At 32.1% G+C, this 22,075-nt stretch overlaps 1 protein-coding gene across 2 annotated transcripts; it reads left to right on the forward strand.

Moving 5' to 3' along the window:
* Window positions 1-11,892: 11,892 nt before the first annotated feature.
* Window positions 11,893-21,997, forward strand: LOC139894488 (uncharacterized). 2 transcript variants are annotated; one of them, XM_071877815.1, is made up of 6 exons: window positions 11,893-12,042; window positions 19,441-19,565; window positions 19,678-19,854; window positions 19,992-20,090; window positions 20,184-20,429; window positions 21,442-21,997. In XM_071877815.1, exons 2-6 carry the CDS (start codon window positions 19,482-19,484, stop codon window positions 21,721-21,723), a joined length of 888 nt encoding a protein of 295 aa, XP_071733916.1. In that variant the 5' UTR covers window positions 11,893-12,042; window positions 19,441-19,481; the 3' UTR covers window positions 21,724-21,997. The 2 variants fall into 2 exon arrangements, with proteins under 2 accessions (XP_071733916.1, XP_071733915.1); XM_071877814.1 differs by lacking the exon at window positions 11,893-12,042 and adding an exon at window positions 19,166-19,295.
* The last annotated feature ends 78 nt before the right edge of the window (window positions 21,998-22,075 follow it).

The following is a 22,075-nucleotide window of genomic DNA, read 5'->3' on the forward strand; positions in this document are numbered from 1 at the left end:
TGCATTCGTTTAAAAAAGACAAACTTTCTTTACATCGAAAGTTGACGGCATGCATACCATTTCAAAATATATCCAACTATAATTGACTTAATAATAATCTTGATGAACTCAACGACTCGAATGCAACGTCTTTTGAAATATGCCATGAATGACTCCAAGTAATATCTTTAAAATGAGAAAATGCACAGCGGAAGATTTCTTTCATACCTGAGAAAAAACATGCTTTAAAGTGTTAACCAAAAGGTTGGTGAGTTCATAAGTTTATCGGAAACAATAAAATTCATTATTTTAATAGACCACAAGATTTAAATACAGTACACCTATCTCGTGTACAAAACCATTTTTCATAATGCTTAGCAGAGTAGGTTCGTATCCTTTTCTCCCTCGTAGGTTGCCTCGCGAATTTTAAATAACCGTACACATATCTCGTGCACAAAAATAATACACATAACCTGTGTATAAAAATCATTCCCTCGATACATAACATTCATTTCGATTTCATTGCTCAACATGGTAACCGACCTTAACATATAATGCGCATCAATAATATCCCCAAAACAGAACATCTCGTCTGTATAATATATAAACTTCGAAGTACTAAACACCACGCCCACTAGCTCTTCCATCTAGTGAACATTCCGGGTAGGGGTGTTAAACCCGGTAGCTACCTTTACGATTCGCGTGAATTAGGGTCATACCCGTTTCTAATTCTTAGGTTACCAAGCAATGATAATCAGGGGAAAAATATTCACAACAATTAGTGGCAATTATAACGTCCAACAATTGTGTCTATCTCGTCAAACATTTATAAAAACATTTCATGTATTCTCAGTTCAAAATATATTTCAAAAGCATTTAATAAAGCAGTTGTAAAAACAGCGCATGTATTCTCAGTCCTAAAAATATAAAGAGTAAAAGGGAGCAAATGAACTCACAATACGATATTTTGTAGTAAAAATATTCATACGACGGAATTGAACAATGCAGGGTTGGCCTTGGATTCACGAACCTATATCATTTATATGTATATATTAACACATATAATGGTAATCGAACAAATTTATATATTCTTATTAATTATTATTTTAGTAAATTATATGTTTCATTAATAACTTAATTAACTATATTTATTTTATATACTTTAGATATATAGTTAGTATTTATTATAAAATATTAATATAGTTATGTTGTTAAATATATTTTTATATAACTAATATTTATTTGGTAAAATAATATCAAAAATAATAAGTAAAAAGTTGTTTTTGATTATAATAATAATATTAATAATAATAATACTAATAATAATAATAATAATTATAGTAATAATAATATTAATGTTAAAAATAATAATAATAATGATAATAATAATAAAAATATTGATAATTCTAATAATAATAGTAACGATAGTTTTTAATGATAATAATATGATAATAAAATATAAACTTTAATAAAAATACTTTTGTTAATAATAATTTTAAAAATGATAATTTTAATGTTAATACTAATAATTTTATTGATAATAATAATAATAGTAATGATAATAACTATAATAATAATAATTTTACTAATAATCATAATAATAATGATATTAATACTAATAATACTTATATTAATAATAATAATGATATTAATGATAATAATAATACTACTTATAATACTTAATGCTAATACTTATTAATGATAATAATATTAATCATATATCAACAATAATTAATAATAATAATAATAATAATAATAATAATAATAATAATAATTATAATAATTATAATAATTATAATTATAATAATAATAATAATAATAATAATAATAATAATAATAATAATAATAATAATAATAATAATAATAATAATAATAATAATAATAATAATAATAATAATAATAGCTACCTTTGAAGCTTTTCCCCAAAAAAATGCCTCAGATAAGGCTTGAACCCAAGACCTCTCGCTAACCTGACAACACCCCACACCACTCCTCTGTATCTGCTTCTATTCTAACTCCGATTTTTATTTTATGTAATCTCATTTTCAGTTTTCCCATTTTCTAAAAAAGATACTAAACCTAAAGCCCAATAACAACAACTTGTTCACGGCCCAAATTACTAAATCATTTTCTCGGCCCAACCTGACAATACCGGCCCAATCTTTACTCACAAGCCCAATCTATGAAGTGAAATAAGCCCAATCGATTAATCAGAAAAAACGAAAAGAAATAAAACGTCGGTGGTGTTGGTTATGATTAAAAGCAGAAAAAGATCTTGTACAAGCATTCTCCTTTTTCTTTCCATCATCATCAACTTATTTTCTCTCATCACCATCATATCTCAATCGTTAACTTCACTTATCAATTTCACTGTAAAGGAATTAAAGGAAAAGAAGAAGGTAACGTACGGTGATGGTGATGTTGCAGTTAGTTCTCAAAGGACTGAATCAGAAAATCAACAGTAAGTATGGTTTTGTGTCACGAATAGGAATGGTCACAGCAGAATTTAATGGGCTCGGTGGTTTTTCTTTTAGCTTGTTTGAAACCGATAACAGAAAATGAACAGCACACCGGAAGTATTTGCAGTTTATGGTGATGGTTCGGTTGTTGTAGCAAGAAACAGTAACATATCCCTAAGCACGAGTAACAGTGGCAGTTGTGGTTTGAGATGGTGACGAAGGTGGATATAAGGTGATTATAAGGTGGCGGATTACTGCAGAAACCGTAGCTTTGGTGGTGGTTTACGGTGAAAGAAATAGAAGAGAGCGAGAGAGAGAGAGAGCAACAAAATTCGATGGAGATGGTCTAGTGGTGTTTGAGGGTGGTTCTAACCGGGTTTTAAGGGTGGTGAAAGGTGATCATGTTTGGTGATAGCAATAAGGAAGAACATAAAAAAATGGTTGTAGCGATGGGTTATGTTGGTTATCGTGTATATGGGTGTGCGTGTGGTTGTTGTGGCCGGTTGAGGTGGTGGTGGGTGCTCGGCGATGGTGGATGGTGAACAATATGGGTGGCAGATTGATCAATGGTTGAAGATGGTTGCTATATCTAACTCCTAACTCCATCAATATTAATATATATATACGTAAAAGTAGAATATATAAAATATAATATATATATATATATATATATATATATATATATATATATATATATATATATATATATATATATATAATAATTATAATATAATATATAATAATAATGTATTGATCATGTTGGTAATCAGAGAAGAAAAATGTGTCACCACTTAGCCGCCTCAATTATGGATTGATATTTTCCTTCCCGGACTGGATTTCGTACTCCGTTGTTAATTAGTGGCGGATAAAAGTGTTCAGAAAAATTCCATATTTTTAAATTAACTATATTTATTTATTTTAGTCATTATGGTATAAAATTCGATTCTTAATTTGTTAAATAAAAATTACATCAATTGTCCCTCTTAATTCTGAGTAAAATATAAAAAGTGTTTAAAGCTTAACAAATAGTTCTTAAATATATTTTTAATAAGCCTAAAATTTATAGAACTCATTTTCGTATCACCGTTTATTTTAAAATTACATAAGTTTGAATTTAACTTGCTTAATATCAATCGGAACATCAAACGAGTATTACAATCATTTAATATTTATTTTTAATATACTTTATTTATATATAGAGATATATTTTAAATAATAATTATTATAATATCCTTTTTTTTATTAATTTTTAATAACAACAACATATAATACTTCAAATTATATTTCAAATTATTATTTATATATACATACACACATATCTATTTACAATTAATTGTTCGTGAATCGTCGAGAGCAGTCGAAGGTCAATTGAATATATGAAATAGTTCAAAAATTTTGAGACTCGGTTTAATAGACTTTGCTTATTGTGTCAAAACTATATAAAGATTAAGTTTAAATTTGGTCGGAAATTTCTGGGTCGTCACAGTACCTACTCGTTAAAGAAATTTTGTCCCGAAATTTGAGTGGGGTCGTCATAACTAACAATAAGAATGTTTTCATGACGAATATTAGTTGATAAATAGAGTTTTATCAATATTGAGTAATACAGATAAAACAATTCGATTATTCAAAGTGTATGAGTGAAGTTATCACAAAGGAGTGAAATGAAGAAATAAGGTTTCGTCTTAACTTTTGATGTTGTCTTGGTTGAATTCCGGAATTCAAGGGATTTAAAGAAAATCTTCGTAATAAGATTTGATTCTTCGATAATTAAAGAAATTAAGATCCTCTTTGCTTAAATGCGATAATCCATTTCGATTGCTCTGTCGGATATTTCACTATAAATTCATCCCCTTCGTTTCTTTTATATTTTGGAATTCCATCCTTTTGTTTTCTCTTCTCGACTTTAAGTCAAGCGAATAATGGTCCAGAATTTGTAGGTATGAAGTTTCAAATAAACATGACTAATGTTCTAAGAGAGAAATTGTAATAGCACGATCTTGATTGGTTAAATTATCAGAATTCAAGAGGAAAGATAGGACTATTAAGAAAATATGTTCTTGATATGTTTATAGATTAGATGGAATGTAAGAGTCGTGTAACATGACACATGATGACGTTATGTTCTGTGAATCATCACATTCCATTAGAAACTCAGCATGACTTAATGTAATATAATCACGTTGATCAAGTGTCATTATATTATACTAACTCATGCTTCAGTTCCCAACACTTCTTCAATAACATTCATATTTTTAGTTCGAATTGTTTAGAATTTAGAAACTAAAACAGTTTTCTTTCTAATGTAACACTGATATCGCGAATGATTTCAGATAAGAATAGTTATGAAAATATCTTCAAAAATATCGAGGATATTTATAATGCAAGATACGACGATATCTTAGAATTTCTAATATCAAAGGATGATGAGGATGATTTGTTCGCATTGATTTAGAGTCAGGAGCAAGGTATTCGTTAATGACTTCAGCGGATACTGAGTCATTTGGATTCCTTGAAGGCAGGTTTAGTCTTTGTGATTTGTCTACAGCCTCCTTCATAGTTTCGCATAATCTGCTTTTCAGTATCAAAACTTTTGAGCTTTATCAGTATGTCGCTCTTTATTATCAAACTTTTGACTATTTTAAACAGTCTTCAGTTTTCGCTGCTTCATCAGCTTTTCAGAACTCAGAAATTCCGAATTGAAATTCATCAGTTCAGAAGATATACGTTATATATAGATATATAACTGTTGACGTAGGAATGCTGCGAAATTCGATAATTAATGATTAATGCTTCCCGGTATTTGGTATGGCAACTATCGTTACAAGATGTCGATGAGTACATGATAGGGTTTCAATGAATATAATGATTTTTCGGAAAGTCAAAGATCAATGAAGTTACTGGTAAGTTTACTGCTAATGTGATGGGGGTATAAAAGGTTCCCCGGTAGCGATGATGAAAGGCAAACTTATATATCAAAGTTATAGTAGAGTTTATTCGAATAAAAAGTCAAAATTGATTTGTTGAAGCTGTGACAAAATTGGCTACTTTGGAAAGGGATTGCAAAGTTATTTTTGATAATAACAATGCCAAAGAATCTAGCATAGATACGTGTTAAACTTTTACTCAGGTTCCGAGTGTTTTCAGGTGCATAACTATATGCATAAATCCTTTCTTCCGTATATGAAGTGCGGTTGATTCATCCTCTCGATTGAGGTGTTTTCAAGAATCATGAAAGGTTTGAACGCACATTGGAATTGTTAAGATACAAATGAGGTTTAAGATGAAATCAAGTGGCAAACTTGAAGAAATGTTTAGTTTCATATGTTATAATCAATATTTTAATTCATTTTAATTGTCCAATGTTATTAGTCCACAGTTAGTAGTCCACAATTAGTAGTTCGACAATTCATATATAGTTTAATATATAATATTCGAATTAATTAATACGTGTCGTGACCCATTATATACATGTCTTAGACTCGATCACAACTCAAAGTATATATATTATTTAAAATCAACATCAACCCTGTATAGCTAACTCGAACATTACCGCATATAGAGTGTCTATGGTTATTCCAAATAATATATATAGATGACGTCAATATGATATGTCAAAACATTATATATGTGTCCCGATATTTAAAGTGCGTAAAATAAATAACAGAAATTAAATGACAATAAATAAAATTGTGAGAATAAAAATTACGATAAATAAATTGCGATAAATAAATTGCGATAAATAAAATGCGATACGGAATTAACAGTTAGCTAGGAACAGTTAGCTAGGATTTTGTTAGCGTGGATTCTTAACAGAATTTCTCATAGTTAATTTGTTTGTTTCTAACAAATTTTATTTTGTCCAATGTTTTCTTCATTATGCCACTTGTTGGATTCTGATAGGTCAAAATCCAAATATAAAATTGAATGAAAATGATTATTCTGCGGTGAACGGATACGTATATCTGTGGATGTAAGTAGGATAGTAAATGACTGTTGAATCAGATTGGAAGAATGTACAGTGTAACTTATTAATGTGAAATTTAAACATTTCTCGGATATTACCTACCCGTTAAAATATTTTCACCATTAACAGTTTGTACAAAAGAATTTTTAATTACAATCTTTATGAAAACATATATACATTTATATTTTCTTCAGATGTAATCATGGATTTAATGAGTTAATATAACATTAAACTCATTTGATTTACCGTTAGAACCAGAATACATAATTTCTAAAACATTAGAGATTACATAATCGCCATGTAAAACGAAGATAAATGATGTAGAATGATTCGTAGAACAATGATTAAGTTCGAGATATGGATTGTGATGTTGAGACGTGTGATGTTAAAACGTGGGTTGTTGGTGATACTGGTATCGATGTTGGTGCTGGTGATGTTGCTGATGTTGGTACGTTTTGCACTATATTTTCCAAGGTCACAACTCGAGCGCGAAGCTCGTTGACTTCTTCTATTACACCGGAATGATTGTCGGTTCGAACGAGCGGATGAATAAGATCTAGAATTTAAGACAGTATATAGTCATGACGAGATACCCTTGAAATGAGAGAGAAAATGGTGTCTCGAACCGGTTCTCCGGTAAGTGCTTCAGGTTCTTCACCAAGAAAGAAATGTGGTGGATGGAAGGGATCGCCTTCTTCTTATCTCTAATGATTAAGTAGGCTACGAACCCATCCCCAATTCATCCAGAATAGATGATGGCTAATTGGTTGATCCATTCCGGTCACACTGCTTTCGGAGCTTGAGTGAAACTCCATATCGGAATCCGAGGGACTTGAACTAGTGGCGAATTCCATTTCGTACGATTGAAGAAAGGATTTTTCGATATGAAATGATTTCCGACTATCGGATGGTATTCTAATTATATAGAATATCTATATATATAGAACAAAAGATTACGTAGATTACGGAGGGATTTACAGGATATGTCAGGAAAAGTTTACAGTAACAGATACGCTAAGATATGAATTAGCAGATACGCTAAGATATGAATTTTGTCTATACACTATTCATGCAATCAATGCAGTAAGATGTGTCTAGACTAAGAATGATAAGCATGTAATTTCCGACAAGAAATGATAAGCAAAACTTTTTGACATGTAGACAGGGTCGAAGTCCAGACTCACTAATGCATCTAATCAACTATCAGTTAGACACACTAATGCAAGACCTGGTTCGCTAAGACCACCGCTCTGATACCACATATAACGACCCGTCCTGATCCATCTGGACGAATACATTACATTTGGTTACATCGCAAGGTACTTGACCTTTATATGATACATTTTACAAACATTGCATTCGTTTTTAAAAGACAAAGTTTCTTTACATTGAAAGTTGACGGCATGCATACCATTTCATAATATATCTAACTATAACTGACTTAATAATAATCTTGATGAACTCAACGAATCGAATGCAACGTCTTTTGAAAGATGCCATGAATGACTCCAAGTAATATCTTTAAAATAAGCAAATGCACAGCGGAAGATTTCTTTCATACCTGAGAATAAACATGCTTTAAAGTGTCAACCAAAAGGTTGGTGAGTTTATAAGTTTATCGTAAACAATAAAATTCATCATTTTGTTAGACCACAAGATTTAAATACAGTACACCTATCTCGTGTACAAAACTATTTTTCATAATGCTTAGCAGAGTATGTTCGTATCCTTTTCTCCCCCGTAGGTTGCCTCGCGAATTTTAAATAACCGTACACATATCTCGTGCACAAAAATAATACACATAACATGTGTATAAAAATCATTCCCTCGATACATAACATTCATTTCAATTTCATTACTCAACATGGTAACCGACCTTAACATATAATGCGCATCAATAATATCCCCAAAACAGAACATCTCGTTTGTATAATATATAAACTTCGAAGTACTAAACACCAAGCCCACTAGCTCTTCCGTCTAGTGAACATTCTGGATGGGGGTGTTAAACCCGGTAGCTACCTTTAGGATTCGCGTGAATTAGGGCCATACCCGTTTCTAATTCTTAGGTTACCAAGCAATGATAATCAGGGGAAAAATATTCACAACAATTAGTGGCAATCATAACGTCCAACTAATTCAATAATAATCCACAGAACTTCTGTCTGCATAATAATTCATTCGAGGAATGTTTTGCTTGTGTCTATCTCGTCAAACATTTATAAAAGCATTTCATGTATTCTCAGTTCAAAATATATTTCAAAAGCATTTAATAAAGCCGTTGTAAAAACAGCGCATGTATTCTCAGTCCCAAAAATATAAAGAGTAAAAGGGAGCAAATGAACTCACAATACGATATTTTGTAGTAAAAATATTCATACGACGAAATTGAACAATGCAGGGTTGGCCTCGGATTCACGAACCTATATCATTTATATGTATATTAACACATATAATGGTAATCGAACAAATTTATATATTCTTATTAATTATTATTTTAGTAAATTATATGTTTCATTAATAACTTAATTAACTATATTTATTTTATATACTTTAGATAAATAGTTAGTATTTATTATAAAATATTAATATAGTTATGTTGTTAAATATATTTTATATAACTAATATTTATTTGGTAAAATAATATCAATAATAATAAGTAAAAAGTTATTTTTGATTATAATAATAATATTAATAATAATAATACCAATAATAATAATAATTATAGTAATAATAATATTAATGTTAAAAATAATAATAATGATGATAATAATAATAAAAATATTGATAATTCTAATAATAATAGTAACGATAGTTTTTAATGATAATAATATGATAATAAAATATAAACTTTAACAAAAATACTTTTGTTAATAATAATTTTAAAAATGATAATTTTAATGTTAATACTAATAATATTATTGATAATAATAATAATAGTAATGATAATAACTATAATAACTATAATAATAATAATTTTACTAATAATCATAATAATAATGATATTAATACTAATAATACTTATTTTAATAATAATAATGATATTAATGATAATAATAATACTACTTATAATACTTAATGCTAATACTTATTAATGATAATAATATTAATCATATATCAACAATAATTAATTAATTAATAATAATAATAATAATAATTATAATTATAATTATAATTATAATAATACTAATAGCTACCTTTGAAGCTTTTCCCAAAAAAAATGCCTCAGACAAGGCTTGAACCTCTCGCTAACCTGACAACACCCCACACCACTCCTCTATATCTGCTTCTATTCTAACTCCGATTTTTATTTTATGTAATCTCGTTTTCAGTTTTCCCATTTTCTAAAAAAAATACTAAACCTAAAGCCCAATAACAACAACTTGTTCACGGCCCAAATTACTAAATCGTTTTCTCGGCCCAACCTGACAATACAGGCCCAATCTTTACTCACAAGCCAATCCATGAAGTGAAATAAGCCCAATCGATTAATCAGAAAAAAAGAAAAGAAATAAAACTTCGGTGGTGTTGGTTATGATTAAAAGCAGAAAAAGATCATGTACAAGCATTCTCCTGTTTCTTTCCATCATCATCAACTTATTTTCTCTCATCACCATCATATCTCAATCGTCAACTTCACTTATCAATTTCACTGTAAAGGAATTAAAGGAAAAGAAGAAGGTAACGTACGGTGATGGTGATGTTGCAGTTAGTTCTCAAAGGACTGAATCAGAAAATCAACAGCAAGTATGGTTTTGTGTCACGAATAGGAATGGTAACAGCAGAATTTAATGGGCTCGGTGGTTTTTCTTTTAGCTTGTTTGAAACCGATAACAGAAAACGAAGAGCACACCGGAAGTATTTTCAATTTGTGGTGATGGTTCGGTTGTTGTATAAAGAAACAGTAACATATCCCTAAGCACGAGTAACATTAGCAGTTGTGGTTTGAGATGGTGATGAAGGTGGCTATAAGGTGATTATAAGGTGGCGGGTTACTGCAGAAACCGTAGCTTTGGTGGTGGTTTACGGTGAAAGAAATAGAAGAGAGAGAGAGCAACAAAATTCGATGGAGATGGTATAGTGGTGTTTGAGGGTGGTTCTAACCGGGTTTTAAGGGTGGTGAAAGGTGATCATGTTTGGTGATAGCAATAAGGAAGAACATAAAAAAAATTGGTTGTAGCGATGGGTTATGTTGGTTATCGTGTATATGGGTGTGCGTGTGGTTGTTGTGGCCGGTTGAGGTAGTGGTGGGTGCTCGGCGATGGTGGATGGTGAACAATAAGGGTGGCGGATTGATCAATGGTTGAAGATGGTTGCTATATCTAACTCCTAACTCCATCACTATATCTAACTCCTAACTCCATCAATATCAATATATATATACGTAAAAGTAGAATATATAAAATAATATATATATATATATATATATATATATATATATTATTTTATATATTCTACTTTTACGTATATATATATTGATAGTGATGGAGTTAGGAGTTAGATATAGCAATAATATAATATATAATAATAATGTTTTGATCATGTTGGTAATCAGAGAAGAAAAATGTGTCACCACTTAGCCGCCTCAATTATGGATTGATATTTTCCTTCACGGACTGAATTTCGTACTCCGTTGTTAATTAGTGGCGGTTAAAATTGTTCAGAAAAATCTCATATTTTTAAATTAACTATATTTATTTATTTTTGTCATTATGGTATAAAATTCGATCCTTAATTTGTTAAATAAAAATTACATCAACTGTCCCTCTCAATTCTGAGTAAAATATAAAAAGTGTTTAAAGCTTAATAGATAGTTCCTAAATACATTTTTAATAAGTCTAAAATTTATAGAATTCATTTTCGTATCACCGTTTATTTTAAAATTACATAAGTTTGAATTTAACTTGCTTAATATCAATCGGAACATCAAACGAGTATTACAACCATTTAATATTTATTTTTAATATACATTATTTATATAGAGAGATATATTTTAAATAATAATTATTATAATATCCTATTTTTATTTTATTAATTTTTAATAACAACAACATATATTATTTCAAATTATATTTCGAATTATTATTTATATATACATACACACATATCTATTTACAATTAATTGTTCGTGAATCGTCAAGCGCAGTCGAAGGTCAATTGAATATATGAAAATAGTTCAAAAATTTTGAGACTCGGTTTAATAGACTTTGCTTATTGTGTCGAAACTATATAAAGATTAAGTTTAAATTTGGTCGGAAATTTCCGGGTCGTCACATACTTATCGTCTTAAAATTTCTGATTTATCTAATTTATACGGAGTATTTATGTTGAGCTTAACCTTAAGGATGAATCTCGCGTAAGATTGCAGCATATCTTAACTTGCCATCGACATATAAATCGGTGCCCCAATATGAGTATATATTACGAGAATGTAATATGTAATAAATAATAATAATTAAACTTAATACTCCGAAATAAACAAAAATTAAAAAGGAAAAAAATATCTCTCCACAATCTCAAATTTCAACGCTTTCTATATATACCGGAGTACCTTATATATTTCTCCACAAATTTAACGTACAGATCACTTTGTTAATTTCATCACCGATTGTTGCGCAGTTGACTTCCACAATCAAGGTACGATTGATTAACTACAAACTCAATTACGAATAGCATATGCGTGTTTGATTATGTTAATTTTATCTACTCTACTATTACTATAGATATGTGTAAACACCAATAATTAGTAGCGAATCTATCTTCTTTTTTTTATATTATATAATTATATTATATTTATATAATATAAAATATAAAATTATAAAGTCATCCTACCAGCTTATTGATCCATACATGGAAGATCAATCAGTGGAAAAACTGGTCAAAACAAAGGAATATATTATATCTTCTTGCTAAAGGAATATATTTTGTAGTAACTATTATGATTATGAAGATGGTTTAGTTGTAAGGTGTCACGATATTGTTTTTTTTCTTTTTTTTTTTTTTGAACGGCAATATATTTATTTAAATATAACCCCTCTAGCAAGAAGATAGAGGAGAACAAAAAAAGATTAGAATGACATTACTAGCCAATTGTTCCACCCAATATTGTACTTACTCTTATTAAACAACAATGAATAAGAATATATTCGAGAAAAATCAAACAATTCTCCTTTTCTAATTGCCGATTCCGGGCGTAAAACTCCATTGCGATGTCTCCATAGTAATCAGAAAGCAGCAGCCATAATCGAATACAATCGTGTTTTCTTCGAAACTGATTCAGTCCAACCATCAAACAGATATTGTAATGAGGGGTCCTTCTTTGTGACGATCTTGCAAGTGACAAACAGAATTTTTGGGGGAAATGGTCACGGGACTTATTAGTTTGAAAAAGATCAACCTCGAACATGAAATAATCTTCTCTGTTAATTAACTGGTTTATAATATAATTACATGTTTAGTTATACGGTTTTTTTTTTTTTTTTTTTTTTTTTTTTTTTTTTTTTACTACTTGATTTTACATATTACTGCGCATTATATTATTCATGCTATCTGTCATACTGTTGTGCATTACTGCTATATGTGTTTTCTTTTTTGGCTTATTCGTAAAGTTTCATCTTCCTAGACGCACATAACGCTTACAGGTACGTATGCCCGCACTTTCTCGTTTTATTGAGCTTTCCTGGCCGGAGGTCCCTCAGGAAGCAATCTCTTGGCTCTCGAGTAGAGGGTGGGACGATCTTATCTAGTCGCAGGTTCTATACCCGCTGGTGGAGTAGTGACTTCCTTCGGGTTCGAGGAATGATTGTCTACACTCCACCTCTCCCATACCCTACACTCGTGGAATTGGGTATTGTTGTTGTTACTGCACTAGGCAATACATAATAAAGATAACAGGAACTCGTGATCCTTAGACATTTGAGTTATTAGTGTAGATAATATGTAAGGGCACACTACTGGAAAAATGAGAACATGTGACGATCACGGCACACCAAAAGCGCCGCCAAAAATGCACTAAATGACAAAAAAATTAACGCCCGAATATTTTGTTAAAAATAAATTTTTTTTCCTCAAAAATGAAATTTATTTAAAACCAATCAAACGAGACAGGGTAGTAGCATATGGAGCTACCCCTGCTGGAGCATACAACATTATTATTCACATAAGGAATACACGAAGCATCGTAGAAATACATAAAGAAATGGAATTGTGTCAACTTCGTTCCTTCATATTTCTATTTTTTCTTATGTTGTGTAACCCAAAACGCATTCCCTTTAAGAGATTAAACAATTAGATAATTCAGCAAGCTCATCAAGAGCTCTTCCACTTTGATTAAGATTCCAACTCCATTTCAGAATGCATTCATGACCTGTCCATTTACCTCGGTCCCGAACCAATGCCTCACTTTTCACTTTCAAATGGTAAAGTCTTTTGTATTTCACCTTTAAAGAAGTCTCAACCAGCCATGGATCATCCCAAAAGTTTGTAGAAGCGCCATCCCCATTAATTCGAATAAAAGAGCGGCGGAATCAGTAACAATCTTCTCCACGAACGATATTAAACCAAACACCGCTCATGCCATGCGGCCTGAGCAGCCCATTTGAAGAGATCAGCCCACCCGACCCATGCATAGATGAAATAATTTTGACCCAAAAAGGGTTAGGTTCATTTTTGTATCGCCACCACTATTTACTTAACAAGCTTAAATTTTTTCTTCTTAGCGTCCCAATATTTAACCCCATTATTCATGTTTATAAGGGTAAAATAAAATTTATACCTTTCGCCTTTTAGAAAGCTAGCAGTAAAATGGAATTTATACGTTATTCGCCTAATCGCCTTTAAAATTATTGGCATATTTTATATTTTATACAACACTTTTTGCTTCAAAAATTACGATCATAATTCGTACTATACTTTTTTTTATCTTCATACTTTTTTATCTTCAAGAAAAAGTATAAAGTTTCGCCTTGCCACATTTTAAAGTAACTAGCTACGAGCTACCTCATTATTCATGTTTATAAGTCGCTCATTTTCACGTGGAGATGTTCTGTGCCACTTATTTATTACGGAGTACTATATTATCTAATAGACAAAAAAGATGAATAGTAATTGGGAGCATTTTCGTCCTTTCATTTTTTTTTAATTATAATTAAATTTCACTTCACCAATAAAGACCACCACACTTTTTTCAAATATTCAAATCGACCCCCTAAACAGGGGGTAAAGTGTCAAATAATCATTTTCATAAAAAATCTATATCTATATATTTATATAAAAGAGAGTGTAAAAAACATGGCATGTCATTAGCACCTTAATTGTAGCTAACACCTTAATTGTAGCTAATTGTGACAAGTGTAAAATCCACATGTCTTTCATAATTATTCAAAAATTAAGGAGCTAAATAATATTTATTAATTTAATATTATTACTTAAATGGAATTAATTAATAACTACTCCGTATATAAATTGAAACGGGTTTAAACTTTAACCACATTCCTTTTATAAAGCTTGAAAAAGTAAAAAATGCTTGGAAAAATCAAAATCAACTTCATTTCAAACTATTGGTTCTGAAAATGAACATTAAGCGTCGTAAAATAACTGATTCATTTGAAACGGTTTTTGAGTAGTCGTGCAACGCACGGGCTCAAAACATAGTCTTAAATAAACTCCACCAAAATATTCAACGGGTCATATCTTCTCGCTCGCAACGAGTTAAATTTTTTCGACACCATCGTTAAACTCGAAATAATTTTAGGAACACAATGTCACTAACTATACGCAAAATGGACGCCTTTTAAAAAACGCTAAATATTTGGGGTACTTTTCATACACGTTGATTTTGCGTTATATTTTTAAATGTCGATAATTACATAGCTAAACGCGGAGATGGACATATATTGTTAATTTAAAATAACATTTAAATCTTTCACGGGTTATACCTTTTAGTTCGACTCGAGTTGCGCTTCAACAACATCATTCTTTAGCCACGAAATAATTTTACAAACTAAACGCAATAAAATACATTGAAAATCGAACTCTTGGCGCGAAGCGAAGGTTCAACAACTAGTTTAGGCTAATTACTTCTTAATATGGTTGAGGCTTAGAAATTCTATAATGTATACTCAAATTCAATCACCATAGTCTACAGTTTTGAGATATTTCCTTTCAAAAAAATATTGGGTATATAATACTATTTTATACTTTTCATGAACTACACCTCAAGACTTTTCATTTTTTTTTTAAAGGCCAACCAAACTTTTATTAAAAGAGCACGAAGAAAACATTACAGAAAGAACAACTCGACAATAATACACACGAGACCTAGCTAAATGACACGCAAGTTGCAAAGGGCGCAACTATGCTAAACTAAGAATACAATCTAGCCAACGAAGCAATACAAAAACAAGCCAACAACGCGATACATAAACAACCCAAACTGAAATTGACTTGACTCACTAACTAGTAAGGTAAAATGAAGGATTTGTTAACCATATCAACCAATCGAAGTTTCTTCTTTTGTCTCTTGAATTGATCCACTCGAAGGATTTTATTTGTATCTCATTTAGAGCCATCGGGATACTCCAAGAGTTACCTTGAAATACCATTTTATTCCGATTTTTTCAAATAAGGTACAAACTAATCCATTTTGTTGCTTGCCATACGTCTTTAACATTACTCGAACTAGTGCCATTGTTTTGTTTAAGACTTTTCATTTCACTAATTTTGTTGAATCTACCTAACCACGGGATAGGGTAGCTGAGTGGTTAGTATTTGGTCTCTCAAATAAGATTAAAGCTCTGGGAGGTCTCAAGTTCGCATCCACTAAGCAACACAAACCCCCTCGTGGCCATGGTGGTTCACATGCGATGATTCTGGGTGTAACAACCCAACCCGTTATACAATCGAACACGCGAAATAATTTTTTTTTTTATTACAGTACAGTGCGCGGCGCGCACAAGGCCTGTCAACCCGCTGTTCAAAATTTCCATTTTTCATTTAAAGATCTCCCACTTCCCGACACTTTTAGACGAAACGCTTTTCACAACACATTCTAATATGAAAAACTCACACGATTCAATAATAAAATGAGTTTTACGACACCGGGCCCACATATGCCCAAATTACGAGTTTCGTACAAAATACAAGTTTCAACCGAATTAGTTTAAATTCCAAACGACACTAGAGCATGATGTTTGGGGGTTAAACTACCCAAATCTCGGTCAAACTTCAAAAACAATCAAACAAAGCGGGATCTCTATTCCAAACGAACGCCATTACCCTTGTCCACGCCGGAGCCTATAAAAAGGTAAACAACGAGAGGGTAAACAAAGCTTAGTGAGTGCAACAATTATACATACACATATATAACCCATCTATTTGCAATCGCACCCACCAAATACCTCATACGAAAATATAACTCAAATAGCATGCCGTCATACTCATAATGCTAACGACTCGTACACTATCACAACACCACATTAGTATATACTCAACGCAATATATATATATATATATATATATATATATATATATAGCATGCTAAACAATATCCAACAACATAATATGGTTAACCATAACACTATGGTGCTACCGGCTCGTGGTTCACACCATACGCATTTGAGTCTCACTCTTTTATAGTGCTACCGGCTCGTGGTTCACACTTTAGCGCTACCGGCTCGTGGTTCACGCCTCATTTTATAGTGCTACCGGCTCGTGGTTCACACTTTATTTTATAGTGCTACCGGCTCGTGGTTCACACTTGATGCTACCGCCTCGTGGTTCACATCATGACACTCGTCACATACATGCTATGGTACTACCGGCTCGTGGTTCATACCATAACATTCACAAATAAATACGCCATATACATATACGCATAATTATTCCACTCATCTTAACGATTCGGTGACGGTTTTACACGTCCGCAAGCTTCAAAGCAAAGTACCTAATACAATAAGTACTCAATCAACACACAAACTAGTTGGACTTATCACCAACAAATCTCTCATGTGCATTTAATGACTTAAATGCATTAAATGCCCCATTGACATCAAAACCGTCCATTTAAGGTCAAGACCATCATAAATCACTAAAAGCTAGTGATTAAGGTCCAACAACACTAACTAATACACAATTAGGGTATTTCATACCCATCTTTCCCAACTAGTTCAATTATTACCCATTTGACCATTTTAAAGTCAACACACCCATTTCGGGTCATCCACTAACCCAATCAACACACATTTGCTTAATAACTAGGTGTGCTAGTAATTAACTAACTAATTATGACTCATAAGCCCATTTATCATTTCAAAATCCTAGGTTAGTCATCTTTGAGTCTTCATGACCCAATCTTACCCAAGAACACCCAAAATCACCAAATATGGGTTTTATGTTCATCACTAACCCAAACCCAAACCCTAACCCTTAAACAAATTAAAATAAGGAAATCAAGATTAGAGCATACCACCACAATCACAACGTAGCTAGTGATGAGATGAACAACTTTAACACTCGAGATTTTGATCGATTTGAGCTCCTTCTTCCCCAAATCTTCAAATCTCACTCTAGAAATCTCTCTCTCTAAGAATGAATGAGAGTGTTTGTGTGGATGTGAATATGATCCAAAATTGACTCCAAGTCTGATAACAAGGCTACAAATCCGTCCCCAAGTGAAAAGACCAAAATGCCCCTCATTTAACTCAAATTAGAAAAATCAGGAAATCTGTCGCAGGGACTGTGAGCGGCGCGCTCACCTAGCTGTGCGCGGCGCGCACCATGGTCTGAATAGTTTCTGAGCTTTTTAATTTACAGCACGCTTCACACACTTTATGTACACTCTAATATACTCCTGTACAATAAATAATCGAGTCTTACACCGGGCTGCTCACAAACCTAGTCGCCCTAAAATAAGTCGGTTTGCAAATGATTTGGAAACTCAGATAATCTTCATAAATGAGTTTGACATACATTTTTATGTTGGCGTATTTAACAACATTTAATACTTTTTTTTGGTCAATTTATTCAAAGTCAAGTCCGGTGGCCATGATGGCAATGACTCCATGAGCCAAATTCTAGTAGCTTTACTTTGAAATTCTGTTCTACAATAATTCTTTCGCTATCATTTATTTAATTGAAATTGAATGGTGTTTAACTGTATACTTTTGACAAGATTTGGGGTGCAATTTTTTTTTTTAGTAACGCCATCCATATACAAGATCGAATAGTCGATGGCTATCAAGTGGCTAATGGGGTTCTAATTGACCCGGATCGTTAGATTTAACATAGTCTTATGAACTGGCAAAATTAAATAAAGAAAATGTATGATACATTAGAAAGAAAAAAAAAAAAATGTATGATAAAATGAGATATTAATGTGACAATACATTAGAAATTTTAAAGTTGTACTCAAATGTTTCTACCACAAATGAGAATATGAGATATTCACCAAGTATGATGATACTTCGATAAGGGTAAAACAGGTAAACGGAAAATTTTGTGTCCAAGCTATTCGATGAGGGCCAAGCTAGTAATCTTACTCAAATGTACGTGTTTTAATCGGGTCAACCTGTAACTATTTATGATCGTTTTCTCAATCATCTCAAAATGGGTTGATAAGAAGATTTGACCTATGGGGGATCAAAGAATATCCTGTGTAATATTATATAACTAAAATTTTTTTCCACATTATTTATGTAGTCATGGTCAACTTTGGTTAACATAAGGCCACCTTCCTATCACTTTCCTAACCACATGTCCATAACTGAATTCTAGTAGCATAAAACATTAAATAAAAAAACTTTGGTAAAAAAAATAGTTTCATATAGTATCATTTCATTTTCTTTACCAAATATTTCTACCACTTGTGTATGTTTCCATTTGGTGTGTGTTAGGTATTTCACTTTTTTTTCTTTTCTTTGAGTTTGAATCTCAGTAATTGTTCTCTTTTCAAAAAGTTAAACTTATCAGTAGCTCAAATTAGTCAACTGGACTTAAGAGCAAAACTTAAATAGATCTTGTTAATTATATTTTTTGTAGGTAATTCAAGCGTCTAATCAGTATCATCGGTATATATCAACATGTCTATGTTTCGGCGTCGGGGGTCTCACCGGCAACAGCAAGAGCAGCAGGAACATGATCATGAACAACGACCCGAGTCTAAGGTTAGTTAAAAACTATGTAAATATATTAGAAACATATGTTTATAGTGATTGTTATGTTGTTTGTTCAAATTTGTTACATACAACAATGAATTTGAGTTCTTCGATCGTGCAGGTTAATGAGCTTCGAGCAGCTCTTGGTCCACTTTCGGGACGCAGCTTACAATATTGCACCGATGCTTGCTTGAAAAGATATCTCGAAGCTCGAAATTGGAACGTAGAGAAAGCTAAAAAGATGTTGGAAGAAACGCTTGTATGGAGATCAACCTACAAACCGGAAGAAATTCGTTGGGTTAGTTCTCAACGTTCCACACATCTTTAGTTGTTATTCAGGGGATGTTTCGGATTATTTATTTATAAGTGATTATTTGCTTATAAAATGATTTTTCATTAAATTGTAAGTTTACATAATGCTTTTCATTTTGTTAGCATGAGATTGCTTCAGAAGGTGAAACAGGAAAAGTGTTCAGATCAAATTTTCGTGACCGTTTTGGAAGAACGGTTTTGATAATGAGACCAGGGCTGCAGGTGATTGATAACCCAACCTTTTTATCAGATGCATTTTTAATTTCTAATCTAAACTTTTGTTGATTTTTAATGAGATAAACTGAATGAATGCAGAACACAACAGGCATGGAGAACCAGATAAAACATCTGGTGTACTTGATCGAAAACGCTATACTTAATCTTCCAGAAGGGCATGAAGAAATGGTTTGGATGATAGATTTCACTGGATGGTCTTTCAGCGCAAGTGTGCCGATTAAAACTGCAAGAGAAACCATTAACATACTGCAAAACCATTATCCGCAAAGGCTTGCTTTGGCGTTTCTATACAGCCCCCCACGCGTTTTTGAAGCATTTTGGAAGGTACGTACTCTTTCCACCTTACTAAACGGCAATGTTGGAGAACTCGGAACTCAGGAAGAACTCGGTCGGAAATTTTTTGGGGAGTTCTCGGCAACTCGGGAAAAACCAGGATGTTGACTTACATCGACTTTTTAGTTTTTTTTATATAAATATATGTGTTCTGATGTAAATTCTAATAAGCTTTGACCAATTTTCCAGAGTTTTTGACCAAGTTGCCGAGTTGAGTTGACTAAGAACTCTCTGAGTTGGCCAAGTTGACCGAGAAAACTCCCAGAGTTGGCCGAGAAACTTGACTATTGACCGAGTAGTTGACTGAGTTGGGCAACCGAGAACTCGACTGAGTTGGGCACCGAGAACTTGACTGAGTTGGGCACCGAGAACTCGGTTGGTGATTTAAACTTAGAACTTGGTCGAGTTGACCGAGTTTTGCAACACTTTCTTTGTTCAGCTACCCGGAGAAGGAGAACATTTTTTACTCAGATGTACGCGGCCTATTCAGTTATTATCCCGTGACCATTTCTGACCCTTTTCCCTAGCCACCCAAGACAAGATGTTAGTAAGGTTTGAACGTGAGGCCTCTTGTGAGCAGAGGCGGACTTATGAAGGGGCAGGGTGGGCCGCCCACCCCCAGTGGATTTGAAAATTTTAGTGCAAATTTTTTTGATTTTTCGATTTTTCAATTTTGCCCCCGGTGGATTTTTTTTTTTTGCCCCAAACCCAAAACCTCCATATTTTGACCCAAAAAACTTCTTATTTTGCTCAAAAACCTCCAAATTTTGCTCAAAAAACTCTAACAAAACCTCCATATTTTGCCAAAAAAAAATTCCTACGTTTTAAAAAAAAAAAAATTCGCCCCCGGTGAAAAGATTTCCTGGCTCCGCCACTGTTGTGAGCATATATGGACTGTAACCACTGGGCTATCTTTTGATGGTTTTGTTTCCACCGAAGTATATCATATAAACAGTTGAATACCACCAGACGATTAATGGTATATCCGATTGATGATTTGCAGATCGTTAAGTACTTTTTGGATCCAAAAACATTTCAGAAGGTTAAATTTGTATATCCGAAGAACAAAGAGAGTGTAGAGATCATGCAATCGTGTTTTGATATAGATAATCTTCCAACCGATTTTGGTGGGAAGGCTACTATGACATATGACCACGAAGAATTCTCGAAGTTAATGGTCCAGGATGACCTCAAAACTGCCAAATTCTGGGGTTTGGACCGAAAAACCAACGGGAATGCTGCTACTTCGGTTGAAGTTGCACAAGAAGTTAAACTAACAGAATGATTTAAAAACATTGTAGCAAGTTGTTATAAAGCAAAGTAAAAGGTAGTGTAACCAAGGCTATCTGCTAAGTTTGATGTTCTTCATGAATTTTGATTTTGAGATGAGGTTAATTAACATCAAGACATTGCAAGTTAACCAACTTCATTTGTTTGAACCAGTTTAAAATGGTTTAAGGTAAGTTGGTAAATGTTATACTATAATACTAGAAAACAATATGTATTCATTATATAAAGCAATTTCACTTATAAAGGTTTAAAGTTTATTTTGAACATTTTAACTTTTACCAAGATAACCTCCCATACGCGAGATTGAGTAATGTTGTTGTATCTTTAACTAAGATTGCGCTGAATAA

The sequence above is a fragment of the Rutidosis leptorrhynchoides genome, chromosome 2 (assembly GCF_046630445.1).
Source record: "Rutidosis leptorrhynchoides isolate AG116_Rl617_1_P2 chromosome 2, CSIRO_AGI_Rlap_v1, whole genome shotgun sequence".
Taxonomy (NCBI): domain Eukaryota; kingdom Viridiplantae; phylum Streptophyta; class Magnoliopsida; order Asterales; family Asteraceae; genus Rutidosis; species Rutidosis leptorrhynchoides.

Bases quoted from the DNA above. Each gene is read 5' to 3' on its own strand.
- LOC139894488 (XM_071877815.1), top strand. From the start codon at position 19,482: ATGTCTATGTTTCGGCGTCGGGGGTCTCACCGGCAACAGCAAGAGCAG. The intron at 19,855-19,991 runs GTTAGTTCTCAA...TCATTTTGTTAG, and splicing joins AACCGGAAGAAATTCGTTGG to CATGAGATTGCTTCAGAAGG. The intron at 20,091-20,183 runs GTGATTGATAAC...GAATGAATGCAG, and splicing joins TAATGAGACCAGGGCTGCAG to AACACAACAGGCATGGAGAA.